This window comes from Maylandia zebra, linkage group LG14 (genome assembly GCF_041146795.1).
Source record: "Maylandia zebra isolate NMK-2024a linkage group LG14, Mzebra_GT3a, whole genome shotgun sequence".
Classification (NCBI taxonomy): Eukaryota; Metazoa; Chordata; class Actinopteri; order Cichliformes; family Cichlidae; genus Maylandia; species Maylandia zebra.
The window spans coordinates 20,252,914-20,269,796 of record NC_135180.1 but is presented as its reverse complement, the minus strand read 5'-3'; the positions used below and the strand labels follow the sequence as shown (position 1 = coordinate 20,269,796).

At 43.1% G+C, this 16,883-nt stretch overlaps 1 protein-coding gene across 1 annotated transcript; it reads right to left on the bottom strand.

Annotated features, from left to right (window-relative positions):
- Positions 1-2,924: 2,924 nt before the first annotated feature.
- abhd15a (abhydrolase domain containing 15a) lies at positions 2,925-16,616 on the bottom strand. The gene is made up of 3 exons (XM_004543821.3): positions 15,651-16,616; positions 7,075-7,427; positions 2,925-5,206 (listed from the first exon to the last, which is right to left on the bottom strand). Exons 1-3 carry the CDS (start codon positions 16,197-16,199, stop codon positions 4,555-4,557), a joined length of 1,554 nt encoding a protein of 517 aa, XP_004543878.2. The 5' UTR covers positions 16,200-16,616; the 3' UTR covers positions 2,925-4,554.
- Positions 16,617-16,883: the final 267 nt, after the last annotated feature.

Here is a 16,883-nt window from a genome sequence, read left to right as displayed (position 1 = left end):
GGATGATTACCTTCACTTTGGTTGTGTAGGGTAAGATGAACCCTAGGGTGTCGTACTGGCCGGCCAGGACCTTGTAGATATTGCGCATCGTGGGGACTGCATATGGAACTTGACGATGATTGTAGCCTAGGACATCTGTGTGGAATAGCCAGCTCAATTCAAGGGTAAATTCTGGGGTATCTACCTTGTTCTGGGCCAGCCATAGCTCCACACTAGCAGAGCAGCTCTCTTCTGGAAAATGACTGATGACGTCACGTTTATTGCAGGCCCACTGTCGTAGGTCAAACCCTGCTGAGGCTAGGATGGCCCGTAACTTGTCGACAAGGTTCCTTGCCTCTTCCACGGTGGGGAAACTCTGAAGGCAGTTGTCCACATAAAAACACCTTTCGACTGAGAGTCTCACGTCATCATCTGGCTGGCTGTTATCCATGACTTGACGCTGCAGGGCGAATGTGGCACAGCAGGGGCTACACGTGGTTCCGAACGGGGGCACCCACCACTCGTAGGCTGCTGGAGGGCTCTCGTCGCCGATGTCTCGCCAGACAAATCTGAGCAGTGCACGATCTTCTGGTAAGAGACGAACCTGGTGAAACATGCCTTTAATGTCCCCACTCACTGCAACTGCATGCTCTCAAAAGCGTAATAGAACTCCCAGAAGCGACGCACCTAAGGATTGCTCACCATGTGATGAGGGATGTACCGTGCCTCCTGACCTTCTGTCACAGGTGTCCCAGAGTCCCACTTGATGATGGAGCCAGCCTTGATAAACTTCTCCATCTCCACCTTGTAGGCCTCAGCTCTTTCTGGGTCTTTGGCCAGCCTTCTCTCCACACCCCGTAGACGTGACATGATGGCGTCTTTAGTAGCCTGCGGTAGAGGCATCCCATTCCGGCGAAGCAGTGGGGGGGGGCATAGCGGAGTATGCCTTCAACCTCTATTTGGACAGTTCTGGTGTCTAGAATGCGTATGGCCTCTTGAACGAGTAACAAGCTTCTCGTTTCGGAATGGAACGATGTCAACCTGCCATAGTTTCTCCACATGTTTCATTAACTCACTGACCTGAGGTGCCACAGTTGTCAGTAAGCATTGCTGCGGTTGGGCAAGCTGGCCGACTATACTTGCTGGCCCTTGTAGCGCCTAGCCTGGTACGAATAGCAGCAGGCCCTCCTGGAGGTCCCAGCCTGACTGGTTCAACGGGGGTAACCAGATGGGGATGGTCACTGCCAATGAGTAGCAAAGGTTTCACATTTATCAAGGTGTGGATCGGAAGGCCAATCAGGTGCTTATACCTTTCTCTGAGTTGCTCCATGGGATAAGTGTGGCCTGCAAGTCCGATGCGTGCAGCAGTGAAGGCCCCAGCAATCTTGAACCTGGTCCTGGGCCTTGAGGGAGAGGAAACAGAGAACGACACTGACTCACCTCTGAGAGTCTGCACATCCTGCCTAATCGTGCGCAGTGGGACGTCCTCTGCGATCCCTTGCATGCCTAACTTCTCGGCAGCCTCTGGCAGAAGCATTGTCCTCTCTGACCCGTCATCCAGTACGGCGTAAGTGTTGATTGTTCGCTTGCCATAATGAATGCAGGCTTTGACGATCTTTAGAAGGACTCTGCAGCCTTCAGTGGGTCTGTCTAGATACAGGACGTCGGTCGCCGCCTTCGAGTCACAGCTCACCACCGCTGTTGTTGGTGACCCTTTTAGGTGTTCTAACATTGACATCATGCAGTACCTTGCAGGTGCTTCCCTTGGCAGAGGCTGCACGTCTTTCTCAGATTGCACTGGGCCGCCTGGTGTGACCGTGCGCAGCGCCAGCATATCTTGTTACTCTTTATCCACTCTGTTAGCTGGTCCTTTGTCAACTTGGATACCACTGTGCACTGACTGAGATAGTGCTCTTCCGTGTTTCAGAATGGACAGTATGGCTTGTTCTTACTGGCCACACCACCTGGCCTCACAGCCTGTGGCTTTGTCGTTACCTCCTTTGCACCATGAAGGACTGTGATGGATCTCTTACTCTGGCGCATCTCAGGCCTGGGTCACTGTTTCTCCTTTGTCCCTTTCACTGCTAGCTGCCCTTCAGAGTCTTGGCACGAGGGCTCATACTTAAGCCACCCTGCGAGATCTGCCAAGGTATGCATCCTCACACCTTGTTGGAACATGCAGCGGCGGAACTCTGCTCTCTGCTCGGGGGGTAGTTTACTAAGCAGACGAGCAACATGTGAACCACAGTGTAGTTCCACTTCTCCTTCTGGGCCTAGTGTCCTTAACATCCCCACTAGTGACTGTATCTGGAGGGCAAATCTCTCAAATGCCGAGACGTCTCCACGCCTGATGTCAGGTTGTCATTGTCAATTTAGCATTGAAGGCCTCCATAGTATCAGTGAAGGGTGTGGTAGAGTTGAGGTAAGCATCGGCTATTAATCTGGCCTCCTCTAGGTGCAGGTGATCAACCAACACTTGATACTTGAACAGCTTAGTCGCGTCCTTAAATGAACTTATATAAACTTATAAACACCAATAAAACTACTCTATGAACTTTGGGGCCTTTTATACACCCTGAATTAGATATGTGGAAGAAAATGGATGGATGATTAGTATGAAAATCTTCCTGCAGATAATGTGCATCGATATGAACAATATATATCTGACAGCTTGTTTGTTTTCCTCTAGGTCTCTGTATTTCTATTTCTATTTGTGTGCTTTTCTGACCGCAGGGCTGTATGTTGACAATGTGTCTGCCAGCACACATTTTGTGTCTTTCAGTGTGTACACTGCTGGGTTCCAGCTGTCTGAGTGGATAAGGCTCAATGAAAGGACAAATGCTACAGTGATTGTAACACACATGCACACACAGAAAGGCCGTGGGTACTTTACCATAATAGATAGTGTCTGTGAGCACTGATTTAAAAAAAATAAATAAATAAAATAAGGGGTTGACAAGACCACAGGTTAGCTTTAATGAGATCTGCAACATGGAACAAGACATAATATCATGCAACATATCGTTATTAAAGAGGAATCTGTTTAACGGTAGTAGAAGGATGCATGGTTATTAAATTCAGACCCAGCAGCGCGTCTTGGTTCACTCAGTATACTTTTAATTTCATCTTGTCACATAATATAACACATCAAACGTGGGCACAGCCTGTTCAATAAACACAAGACAACAATCATTTGTGCACTGTGGTACTTAATGTCCTGATTTACTGTATACTCACTGTTATAATGCACCTTGGCTTTTCCTTAATTAATAGGAAACAGAAATACTGAGTTTTATTTATTTATTGTTTATTGTAGAAGTATGAACCCAAAATTCTCCTACTCAGAGTAAAACAACAGCCACCTGCGGATCCCAAGCAGCTCAGGAAAAAGCCTCGGAGCAGGAAGTCAAAGGATACGAAATGAAAACTTACAAAGTGCTTCCATTCGCATGACACAGACCTATAAAAGCTGACTGGTTAAAAGTCTCACAGGTGTTCACCTATTCTGTTCATCACAGGATATTTTCTGACACAGAGGAGAACATACTCACTTAACTCTCTGTAACACATAGAAAAAACAGTCGATTAACTAATTAAACTCCTTTAACATTCAGCTCCAATTAGTCTGAAACTCTGATTCACTTAGGCATAAGTCTTAGTCCTCAATAGATATACTTGCAGTAAAACCAACAAAATACAATACACAGTAAGGTTTCAAAAGTCAAAGCAAATGTGGCTACAAATGTAGCAAATGGGGGAAAATGTGCAGCAGATGACTTGGACCCTGTAAACATATAGTGAGCTTGTTAATATAACTGAGAAATTCCTGCAACAGCTGACGTTACAGAGAACCTAAATCTGTCTGTAGAAAAATATAGAGACACTCATAATTTGTCGATTTTTTTTTAGTGTCACTTTTGAACATAACAACTGCTTGCAATCTTGTGGTCTGTCATTTTTCTATCCTAATGGTTTGTGCCCCGACTTAGCAGTGTGAAAACAATGCACGCACGCACACACACACACACACACACACACACACACACACACACACACACACACACACACACACACACACACACACACACACACACCGACTCAGTGCTTCACAATCCCAGCACTTTTCAAAGTTTGGTTGTCATAACACTTTCAAGTGAGTGCCACACATCCAGAGAACAATTTGGCCCCTCACATCCCAAATCGGAAAAAAAAACATTAGAAGCATTAAAGTCAGACGTCACTCGTGCCCTGTGGTGGTTTTTTTTTTTTTTTTTAGTTTTAGCAGTGCTATGAGTTCACATACATACACAACAATGCACATGTACACACATATGGCGTTACACCATTCCACTCATCTACATGTGCATCGAGCATCATGTATAATACAACAACGCATGAACAATGGGAGGCAAGACGAGTCAAAGGAGCCAGCAGAAAAGTCAGCTCTGTTGAGGACTAAAGTGTATCTGAATGTAAAAGTTAAAACTTTCTCCCTTTTTGGTTTACTAAAATGGAATAGCTGAATGTGATTACACAGAAACTCCACAGGGTACCTTTAATCTCCATAAAGCTTCCTCATCGTGTGTAGGATCTCTGCCAGCTGTAAATAGCATGGATATTATGAGAACAAGCTGGCACTCTTTTACATGTACTGACGCTGCGGTGGCGAAAAAATCTTCCTCCTGCAGCTCCTCCCAGGCCCCTCCTCCTTGAAGCAAGCTGCTTCGCTCTCTCCTCTGCATTGAAGAAGTCCGTGGTGGCCCTAAAGAATTCCAGTGAAGCTCTGTGGCTCCAGTTGATCCCGTGACTCTCCATCCCTCTGTTTGATGCAGCCACGGAGCCCACTGCACCAGCATCATTCCCTTCAGATTGGGTGGAGAAACCGCAGTGACCTCCACGGTCAGTTAGGAGGAGAAAAAAATGTGGATTTGTTTCAAAAAGTTCCAAGGGGACTGTGGACTGGGCGTCTCCACGGATAGGGTCATCCTTAGCACACACGCTCAAAACAGGAATGGCCACTTCATCCACATCTCTTAAGGGTTCATTGTGTTCCCAGTAAGCATCCCAGGTAATTGATGTATTGCTGCTACAGCCGTTTCCTGTTGGTGCTGCAGGTGTAGAGTCAGGATATCCAGGCTGACAAAACAGTGCTTCCTCCAGGCCACGCAAAGAATGGCTGGAGAACAGAGTGTCTGTCTGCAGGGTCTCAGCCAGCACGGTCCTGTATCTATCATTACAAGCACGCACACACACACACACGCGCACACGCGCACACGCACGCACACGCACACACACACGCACACGCACACACACACGCACACACGCACACACACACAGAGGGATGGTTACAAAGACAAATGAAAAAACAGTAAATCAATTCTGAAGAGCTGCATGGGTCTCATACTCCTCATTGGCCTTGATTTGAGAAACTTTGCCATGGTCACGATGTCTCTCAGAATCAATGACTCAACACTGAGCGAGCTATTTGTTGCTACAGTGACATGACTGTTTCCTAAATTGTATGTGCCTCTCCAATTGAAGGTTTGTGAGTACTTATTTGTCTGTTTGTCACACAAGTCTCCTTCTCCCTTTCAGCCCACAAAAACATTGCGATTTTCCGTCTTAAAGGACATAATTTTAAGTTGTACTTCGAACCGGAGCCTTATTGAGCTCCTATTTTTCTTCCCTTTGCAAGCTACCAAATATCATTAAAAGAAAACTTAAATTTTCATACAGTTGTATTTATAGAATTCTTTTATTTTGGTGTTGTGCTTTGTGTATGCCACATGATCACATGGCCTCATGACTTTGAGTGTACAATGCATATTTTACTCATTAGTATAGGTCAAATTTGTACATCCTGTGTCATAAACCCAAACATAGCACAAGCTCATGCTATGTTAATTTCAGCCACAGCATGCAAGCAGCTCAAATGAATTACCTTGTGACACAATGCCCTTATCCTTACATGGCTGCACTTTGACAATTTAAGCTGAATAAAACTGTTCCAGCACTGAATTCCTGAAATGTTACCGTGTATTTGGACAAATACACACTTTGTCTCGTCTTCTGTTGTTCTGGGGATGCAGCAATAAACCCCAAGAATAAGTCAGAATGGACAAGACAAATTAGCAGTCAAATAATTAGACGAGCTTCTTACATTATGGAGGATTTTACTTATTTAATCATCTGCCTTTTTTTGACTCGCTGTTGCGATATGGATATGCATAAATCATCATACAATACAAAATGTAGCCAAAGCTATAAAAATAAAACCCAAGTGGTAATATTGTGGAGTTAAGGCCACTGTTTTACTATCAGTCTGTCAATACACAGTTTTTTTCAGTCATGTGACAGACTCACTGCTCTCGTGGTCACAACATTACTCCATCTGGCTCATAGTGGACAGTACTGCAGGCCAAAAGTGTTGCTTTTTTCACCAGTCTTGAGTCTGGTGACTACTTGGATCTCTTGTGATCCATATTCTGACCCGGCAGCTTTATTTAAGTCCCTGAAAGTGACAATATCTCTCCTAGACCTGCAGTTCGGTGCCAGGATGAAAGATGTCATCCTGGCGTAAAGTATAGACAGGTACATGTATTTTGATCTGAATGGGTAAATAATGTCACCGTCTGGGAGGTGAAGAACTAGAAATTGTTCATCATTAAAGCAAAGGTAAGTAATACATAGCAAGCTTAAACAAAGCTACATGTAAATCTTACAATTTGTCAACTTGAACATTTACAGTGTAGGGCCAGAAAAGTTCTGGTAGTATAAATTTTTCACATTAATGTCATGTCATGACAGTAAAGCTGACTGATTATTTTCCAGTGTCAGGTAGGAAACATTTCTATGAGCTGCCACTAACAGCGTGTGTCGCTGGCCCTTCTGGCAGCTGTAAATAAACATTGATGTATGCATCTGATAGCACAGCAACTATCTGATATTTCGGCTAAGTTCAATTTGAAGACATTCAAATAATGGCTGGAGTGCAAAGGACTACTTTTGCCCATGAGGTGGGCATGTCCCAGTAGTTTTGACATCATGTAAAAACTATGGATAACTGGTTCTTATCCCCCCCCCCCCTCTCTGTACCTGCTGAGACATATTTTCTGGTACAGCACCAACGCCCCCTGCAGAGGCCAGCACAGCCCACTCTCAAACCAGCTCTGGCAGCGGAACACAGGAGACAGGCAGACAGCCGCCGTCACGTAGCTTGAAGATCCACACTCCCCCAGGTAGGACAGCAGAAGGCCCGACCCTGAGCTCTCGCTCACTGCATACAGTCTACCCGCAGGCTGCCGGTAGCGAATGTAGCGCACAGCCTCTCGTAGATCTGCAGGATCACCAAACTGCTGCAGTTTCACGGTTGTAAGTGGGCAGCTGTTGTGGTTGCGGCGATTGAATACCACGGGAAGGTAGCCATGGGACAGTGCCATTTCACACAACTGTTGAAAGAAACAAAGCAGATTGATTGATTATTTATTTATTTATACACACACACACACACACACACACACACACACACACACACACACAAGTAGAAAACTTTTTTAGAACACAGCATCTTCACAGCTGTAACACACAAACATGAATAACATTACTTTTATTGTATGGAAAAAAAAAACTATTACTGTAGGAAATCAGAACATGGTAAAACTAAGAAAGCTTTGCTTATTAAGTGTCCATTAATTAAGTGTCTAACTTTGCTTAAAGTGCACACGACTGTCTTACAGCATAGGTTTAACTATCAGCTCCCAACAGCACACATCAATGCTCAGATACACTTAAAACAGCTACAGACTATACAGGCTTAAGTTAGCATATTAAATATAAAGTAAATGACAGTACAATTAGAAAAAGACAGCGGAAGAATGGGTTATGCATCTGTAGGTTCTCCGTCATCCAGGACATGGTAGTCTTAAGACTTTGAAAAGAAGGTAACTGGACTTCTCCAAGGTTATTTTAAAGAGTTTTCACCTCTCATCTAAAAGGCTTCTCCAGTTTTAAAACAAGAACTACAGCACCATGTTTGGAGAAAAGCAACCACAGCCTATCAGCACACACACCTCATACCAACTGTCAAGCATAGTGGTGGAGGTGTGATGATATGGGCTTGTTTTGAAGCCACAGGACCTGGGCACCTTGAACTCACAGAGTCAACCATGAACTCCTCTCATCTGAAGTTGTATTCTAGATTCAGATGTGAGGACATCTGTGCAACAGCTAAAACTTGGCCCAAACTGGTTCATGAAGCTGTGGCGGGAGCTTAAACATGGAATTATATTTGTGGTAAAATATAATTATGAGCAAAGTATTTCACCTCACAAGCACAGGCACAATGCTGCTTATGCAATCCTATAAGGATCTGGGAGTTCAACTGGATCACGAGCTGGAGTGCTCAGCTAACACTGACTTCTACGAAGGCTCAGATCATTCAATGTATGCAACAGGCTGCTCTACATGTTTTATCAGTCTGTTGTTGTGAGCACCATCTTCTTTGCTGTGGCGTGCAGGCATCGAAGCAAAGGACGCAAACAGACTGAACAAACTCATCGGCAGAGTCTGTTCTTGGCATGAAGCTCGCCACCATGGAGGAGGTGATCAGTGACAGAATGCTGACAAGACTGCGGGCAATCATGGACAATGACTCCCACACTTGGGACAAGCTGAAGAACAGTTTCAGCAACAGCTTCCTTGAACTATCTGAAAGAACATTAAAGGAGGTCATTCCTTTCTGCTGCTATCACACTCTTCAATTCATCGACTTGGGTCAGGTCCACACGTGTGGAACAGAATTAATCACGCCTCAATGCATCCTGTCACTCTTGTACACCACAAGATATATTTGCATGCGCACTTGTCTTTTTATATTTATACCTATATCTCTATATTTATCTATTCATCTTAATATTTATCTATCATTATCTCTGTTTCTACCCTCATTTTATATAAGTGCTTGATGTTTGTTGTATATTTGCTGCTATGACAACCCAATTTCCCTCTGGATTAATAAAGTCTCTCTGATTCTGAATTAAATTCCTCACATGTAAATTCAATAACATACACAGGTAGAACTCAGCAACCAACTACACAGAGAATCCATTACAAGAGTATCCACTTGACAAGTGCTACAGCAGATTCACGCTCTTGCAGGCAGTGCTCGCTCTAATCAGACTTCTCATAGTGATTTCAAACGAGTAATTCCACAACCTTTGTGACTGAGACATTCAGATTATACCCTCAAACGAAATGACACTATGACAGCAACATAATTGCTCTTTAATACCATATCTGTTCACAATTTAACAAATAAACTTTGCTGAATTAACTGCCAATAGTTATTTTTTTGCGGCGTAATGACGGAAATACTGACATCAATGGATGGACTTTAATGCTTCCGTTGGGCTCTGCCCTCCAAACTGTCAAAATTTAGACTGATCAGAGAAAGCAGAATTCAGCTTTGAGAGCATAGTTGCTTGTGAGAGCAATAACACTTTATTTCTTTATTTATGGTACCATGATTGCATCAGTTTGCACAGGTATTTGCCCATCTAGGGCCCACAAAGAGGTTTTCAACCAAAGCAAATGTGCCTCTGTGCAGTCCTCCAAAATCCCAAATGCATTCTGCTCAATATGACGGCGATGCTGTCCACCATTATAAGCTTTATGAACAGGGAAGGCTGTGACAGTGGAGTTGACTAGGAATGGAAGAAGCATGAAGAAAACCTAATCAAGGCTTTTAAAAAAAGAAAAACACCATAAGAAACACAGACAGTGGCTGCAGTGGACACTTAATTGTTTTTAACACAGCATTTCATTTCAGCTTTTTGAATGTAGAGATGGGAATAAACTCAATAAACTCAGTAGCTCACTTCCTTTCAATTGCTGCTCTTCTTGGCAGTTGGATCCGCTTATCAGTTCCAATTGCACTTGTGCAACAATCAGCTGATTTTAGTTTGTGAAGGGAGGATGAAAATAGTGACAGTCTACAGCGTGGATATGGACATTACTTTTATTTTTATTGAAAAAAAATGTTGCAGATTTTGCAACAATGTTGCCGATGTAAAGCGCAAACATCTGCATTTGCAAGCACCTGCACAGACAGCATGCTAACGCTAAACTAGCTAAGAACCCAGAGTGATGTTAAAGCTGAGTGAAATTGGTGTGTGGAACTTTACCCTATAAGTTGATATTGTTAACTAGTGTTTGGTTGTTGTAACCGGGTATTGTTAACTATGAGGCAGCGTTTTTCAGGTCATTTTACGGAGAAAACATATTGTACTATAAAGAAAAGTGTTCTGTGTAAGATTACATTATTTTCTTTGATTAACATTGGACATAATATAGAGGGAAAATACCTGCAACACACACTAAGATTTGACCACATAACGTAATTTATTCTAGACAAATGTCATGTTTTTGATAGACTCTCAAAGCTGAGCCAATGAGAATTGATAAGGAATCAAATCGAAACGAGATTTAAAAATGGAACAAGAATTGCTAAATTTGATCAATTCCCATCCCTATTTGTATGTTAGAACTTCTCTCTTCTCTGCAGCTTGCTGACAGACCAACAACATCACCAGCAGGAGCCCACAGACGGACTGTATGACATATTTATGACATAGTCCCCGTCTGACAACAGACGCTCTTTGCAGGTAGATGGACTGTCTGAGCATGCAAAAGGACTGCAAACAGGCAGACATGCAAACATAATTTCCCCATTAACCTGCTGCAATGCTCACCAAACAGACACTCTCACGTGCATGATGAGTTTTTTTTTGGCTGCTGAGATCTACACATGCAGGTTGTTGAATTTATGTGCAAGGAATTTAATTGTGCATACCGCATTAAATAGCTGCCCCTGTGCAATAATATTATTTGCTCATGATTATATTTTTACACGCCAATTTTTACACAAACATAATTTGAGTTATTGCTGCTACAGGTTGGTCTACAACTTACTGAATCACGGGTTATTCTTAGTTCTCTAACTTTCCTTTTCACATGACAAACAGACAACATCAAAAAATAGTGAACCTCTTCGTCTTCATTTATTACCCTGGAAAAAAAATGACTGTGATTTAACTCTGGGAAGGTTTTGATTCAGAGCAGATCACAAATGATGAGTGATTTTCTAAATTACTGTGAAAAGCTCTCCATGCAGAGAGGGACTGAAAATGAGAAACTGCTGCAGTCTAGTCTCTAAATATTACCATTAGACCAAATGACCCATTATGTTGTCTGGAAGCACAGGGAGAAGATTTGTCTTCCCTCTAAATCTGCAGTGCTTCTAATCCTTTATCTCAGCACAAGAGAAGGAGAGTGCACAGACACACAGAGGCTTGTGACTCGGGACGACGGTGAGATTATTGTACATTTTGTGCAAATAAATGGCTGGATTTTAAATGACCTTTCACTTTAAATCTGCAGGAATCCCAACGGGCTGCGGGAAGAGCATTAAATATTTACCAGCTGAGAAAGACTGCAGTAGCAGTTTTGCCACTTCTTCGTTGTCTATATGAAAAGAGGATTTACTGTGCCAGACACATTACTAGGTCAGTGCTGCGCTGAGTTCTTATACCAGAACATCACTCATTTGCTCATTCATTAGCCTCTTCCTCAAATCATCAGGATTTGAGAGGAGCACACAGGAGAAAGGACTATTCACATATGAATATAAATCACTTCTGGGTTCAGTTAAATTCCTGGTGATGCAGAGAAACGCAGAGCGATCTTACGGTTTCAGCAGCATATTAGAGCTGTGACAAACAATGAGCGCTCCAGCTGTGATTAAATTAGGAGAACTGCCCGCCTACTAAGGTATTTTCCAGTCGCACAGTGTAAACAAACATCAGACGGTGCAGTTTACCCACAATAATGATAAAAAAAAGCTTTATCATTAAACCTCAAAAGGACTTGACGTTTTTAGCCTCAGCATTACCATTTGGTACTTGATCACGAAAGATTCTGTGATTTTAAAGTCGCTGCAAAGCACATGTCAGATCAAATGTACATGTTCTAGTTTGTGGGGATATATTATACTAACACTATGCAGTTGGTTTTGTTAGAGATTTAAGTTTAATTGTACTGCAACAGCCACTCCAGCACTTTTTGGCTGGTGCTGATAAACTGTCAGCTCCGTGACAAATTCCTCCACCCAGGGCTGCACACACTGCGCAACACCCCTTGTCCTCACACAGCGACAAAGACATTAATACCAGAAGGTTTCTAAAGGTCAGCGGTGCTCACATTCAATTAGGAATGCTACTTGATCAAAAGCCCTTCAGAGGCAACAACAATGTGTCCGCTGGTTAACAGTTTGCTATAATACTATTCAGCAGTCACATGTACAGAACGTCAACACAAATTTTTGCTGCAATATATTACCATGTTGCCGTTTATACCGCCATTCACTTTAGGCTATTAGTTTTAGACGTTGAAATCAAAAATAGAAATCTACAATTTAAAAAAAGTTGTTGCATTTGTTATGTATTAATCACGATTTCTGGTGTCCTGGTTTATTTAAATGGTTGGCAGTTTTATGACCAACTATTTGTATGAACTCTAATCAAAGGAAAGGCTGTTTCATATTAATTGTTTGGAGTAAAACACACAAACAGTAGAGAAACAAAAGCCTGTGTTGCTGGAAGAAATGGGTGAGTTTATGATGCAACTGCGTTGCTTTACAAAAACCAATGCAAGCAAAGCGTGAAACTGATTTGTGGATGTAACGTTGCATTAAATCGAGAACTTTGTGAATGGTTCTCAGAAAGTTTTAATTTCCACCCTTTCCAATTTGTTATGTTCTGTACAGTATATAAAATTTAAGTATAAAATAAAGCAGTCTGCATTGTTCACTTACACATGCACTGGTTACTTCATTAGGCACCAGTGCTTTACAGCCACCTGGCACCAGCTCAGTGCATTTAAGCACGTAGACATGATCAAAACGACCTGCTGAACTTGAAACTGAGCAGCAGAAGAGGGAAGAAAGGTGGCTTAAGTGTCTTGAATGTGGCAGGGCTGGTGCTGCCGGAGGCGCTGATCTGAGAAAGTAGATCAGCAGTTCACAAACTGCTGATCTACTGGGATTTTCCCACACAGCCATCTCTAGGATCTACAGAGAATGGACTGAAAAAGAGAAAATATGCAGAGAGCAGCAGTTCTCTGGGTGAAAATGACTTAGTGATGCCAGAAGTCAGGGGAAATGGCTTGAACCTGATATGAAGGCAACACTAACTCAAAATACCACTTGTTACAACCGAGGTATGCAGGAGACCATCTCTGGACAAACAACTTGTTGAAACTTGAAGCAGATGGGCTATGGCAGCAGAAAAACAACATGCATGGATTCATCTTCCCTTGTATCAGCGGTTCAGGCTGCAGCTAGTGCAACGATGTGGCACCAGCTGGTATTACCAAGGCGCACTTACTGAAGAAGCCATTGAGGTTATGTGCGCATCTTTATACATATCTTGACATATGCACATCTTACACCTTTAAAAGATGGAAATCAGATTTTTGCAAGGACAACTCAGGTTGAGCAGTTTGGAGACAAACTTTGGGAGTCACGGCTGAGATGGTTTGGACTCTCTCACTGCTCTGACACTATAAATTATAAAAACTGATGGGGGAGACGGAAAACAGATCCATGATCAGGTTTTTTTTTCTTGTGAAAAAGACAGTAAAGTATTTGATGAACAGTATGCTCAGGATTTTGGCACATTTATGCAGAGCTTGTCATATTTTGTTTAATACTGCTGGTTAGCTTTTTGATAAACATACTTTTTTTCCAGAATCGGGAATGTTGAGGTTTTATTGCATCCCTCACTGACAGAATCATGAGTGTTGATATTAAAAATTTCCCCACTTTTACTGAGCAAGTGCTACGCAGCTATTCCATCCAAGACGTTCGTAAGCTGAAAGCTGCTTTTTTAACAGTAACATAAAGAAATGGTTAAAAAAATGTAAGTGATAAAGTGTAGTTTACATGTAACCAAAACATTATCTAAACCCCCATGTAGTGCATTTCTCCATTGCTGCACCAGGCCAAGAAATAAACCACAGTAAAGTATTTCTTAATTTCAGTCTCACAGTTTAAGCAAGCAAGATGCAACTTGTTAACTGGAAAGGTTTATGAGGACTGGTGGGAGTTAGTTTCCACTGTTTCCAAGGCAAAACAGCCACCAGCAACTACCAGCAGCTGGGTATGAGGTATGCAAGTACATTTAAAACTCTGACCTGAATATAAAGGCAGTAAAAAGTAATAGATATGATAAACAATGTTTAATGCATATGAACCGTACCAGAATGAGAGAGACGAAAGAGGTCTAAGACAAACTGTGAGTAAAAGTATGAATAATTGATGAAGAGGTGGTTCATTCATAAATTCATAAATCCCTGGAATGGGATGCGTTAAAGAGGAGGCGACAGGAACCACAAGCCCATAAAAGAATCTACATGTTCCTTGGTTTCAGTCTTGTGTGACAGATATAGATGCATGGTTGTGTTTGAGCTCTTTTTATCTTTGCCTCTCCCTCCCACACACAGAGACTGTGACTGCTTTATGCATAGTGAGTCTCACCAATAGCAGAAGCAATCTTAATTGGTGCACATCCCTTGTGGTGCCTCAGTTTCCAGCCCTCCCAAGCGTAAATGACCGGGTTCATTGTAAATACTGTATTCTGATAATGGGTGCTAGTAAAAAAACCGATCACTTACTCTTCATCTCTACATCATTCAGAGGCTTTTCCTTGTGGTAAAGCTGTAGGCTGCACTCTCCGTTTTCTTTGCTTCTTCTTATTTCTTCCTTATTGTCACTCTCTATCCTTTCCTCTTTTTTTTAAAGAGTTGCCCTAGTTTAATGTCAGGCACATTTGATTTTCCAGTATTCCTGCAGACTTGTCATTTCTGACACAGGGCTGACAGTAAGCCTGTGAGTGCTTTACACACAAAGCTAACAGTATGAAATGAAGCATGATACCAGGTGGCCAGAACGGTGAATGAACCAACAAGCGTTCATGTGGAGCAGCACTTGCACTTCCCCGGCCTTCACAAGTCAAGCGATGCTTTGTAATCCCTCACTCAATTACCTCAGTGTATTGAAAGAGCAGTTGAAAGACTGGCGCAGCCACTGCATCTGCTCTTTTCACTGCTCTGCTCTTTCCTTTCAACTCAACTTGCCATGGCTTAAGCTCAAATGGCTATTTGGCGTCTTCTCTTTTTAATTAAGATGGCAATTCACTGTGCAAGGGTGTGCATTAAAAATTACCTTATTTGTTTCTGGTTGTATTTTATTTTTAATCATTTGCCCAGCTATTTAGCTCTTGAAATACTCAAACTGCTACACTTGTATTTTTGATGCAAAAACCTCCCCCAAATAAGACAGAACGAACTCCCAAGCGACTGCTGTATTTACATCACGTTGGTTTATGCTGTAACACTGATAAGAGGAACAGGGCATCTGTAAAAGTTCACAACACAAGTTGAGATTCATCTGCTGGGGACTTCAGCCATTTGTATCTGCTTCTGTCTCTAAAGCAGATACAAATGGCTTCCTGTTGTCAATACGCTGTATACAAACTACTAGCCTCCTCTTTGTTCCACAATATACTTCTTTACACTCAGTTAAGTTTTTATTGACATGCCGATAACGCACGAGTTACCTTCAGGACATTTCTAGTGATCTTCCCAAAAGAGTTTGGAATGATGAGAAGAACCGGACTGGTGGAGTGACTCGAAGTCCTGCGACGTTTCTGGTAGGATGGCACAGCCCAGTCCAAGGCCACCACTCCGTCATCACTTAGCTGCAGGTTATCGCGCACAAACTGGACCGGGCTTTCGTACGGCCAGCACGCCTCGTAAACACTCTGGAGAAAGGCGCTGGCCCGCCATGTCCAGCCGACACACGGTGAGTAGTTACTGAAAGTCCAGCAGTGCTTCAGCAGGTAGTTTGCCAGCGCGGAAGGTTTACATATTAGCGCCACGGTGCGTTGCTTCTCACCGGTCAAAGCGCCCACGCAGGCCGACTGGGCATCGTCGCTCCCCTCTCGCTCCGAGACGCACTTCTCCGTCTTGCCTTTCGCCACCTGCTGTAAAATTCCAAATCTCTGAAGCAAAGCATCGCGCTGGCTCTCGGTACAGAAATATTTGGAGCCTGGCCAGATTGAGACCACCAGGATCACAAAGCACAGAGCCAAAAGCCATTCCAGCATTGGCACGGTTCGGGATGAGCAAAATGCGACAACGCGAACACTTTCCACTTTATATTCTACATTTGCATATTGCAAATTAGTTAACAGAAAGATTAGCCGTCTTGCACCTTGCTGCTTTTGTCTGTTGGTGCTCAACTCCTCAGTTAAAGCTTAGTGCTCCCTCCGGTGCCAAAGCGCACGAATCCCCGGTCATTACAACCGCGCGGTCCCGATTACGCAGCGTTTCTGTCATTCCAGCTCCCACAACAGAGGCTAGTTAATGCCTTCAGTTGTGATTATCTAGCTGTAAAACACTCAGGGACAGTTCCGTTCACTTATCCACACTGCACTTTCCCGACACCAGCGCTTCCACCCAACAGTCTATAGCGCGAGAAATATCCGTGAGCAACGCGCTGCTGGAAACGCCCCCCACGATGGGTCCCATTAAGACCAACCCCTTATAGGGGAGAACAGGTATGTGTGGTTATCTGTGCTGTTATTTACTCTCCCATGAAAATACTTCCTGTAAACAACGATTTTTAAAAAAACAACAACAAACAAACCCGTACACTTCGTCTCCATCAGCCTCATGGAAAGAACCACACCCTCCCGTAACTGCACTTTGCTCTTCACACACGGTGGAGGCAGACCTGTGTACCGCGCACGACCATTATCAGATGTGACCTTGTACTCGGAAAGTGTGAG

Bases quoted from the DNA above. Each gene is read 5' to 3' on its own strand.
- abhd15a (XM_004543821.3), bottom strand. From the start codon at position 16,199: ATGCTGGAATGGCTTTTGGCTCTGTGCTTTGTGATCCTGGTGGTCTCA. The intron at 7,428-15,650 runs GTAACTCGTGCG...TTCTTTCAACAG, and splicing joins TCACTAGAAATGTCCTGAAG to TTGTGTGAAATGGCACTGTC. The intron at 5,207-7,074 runs GTACAGAGAGGG...TTGTAATGATAG, and splicing joins CAGAAAATATGTCTCAGCAG to ATACAGGACCGTGCTGGCTG.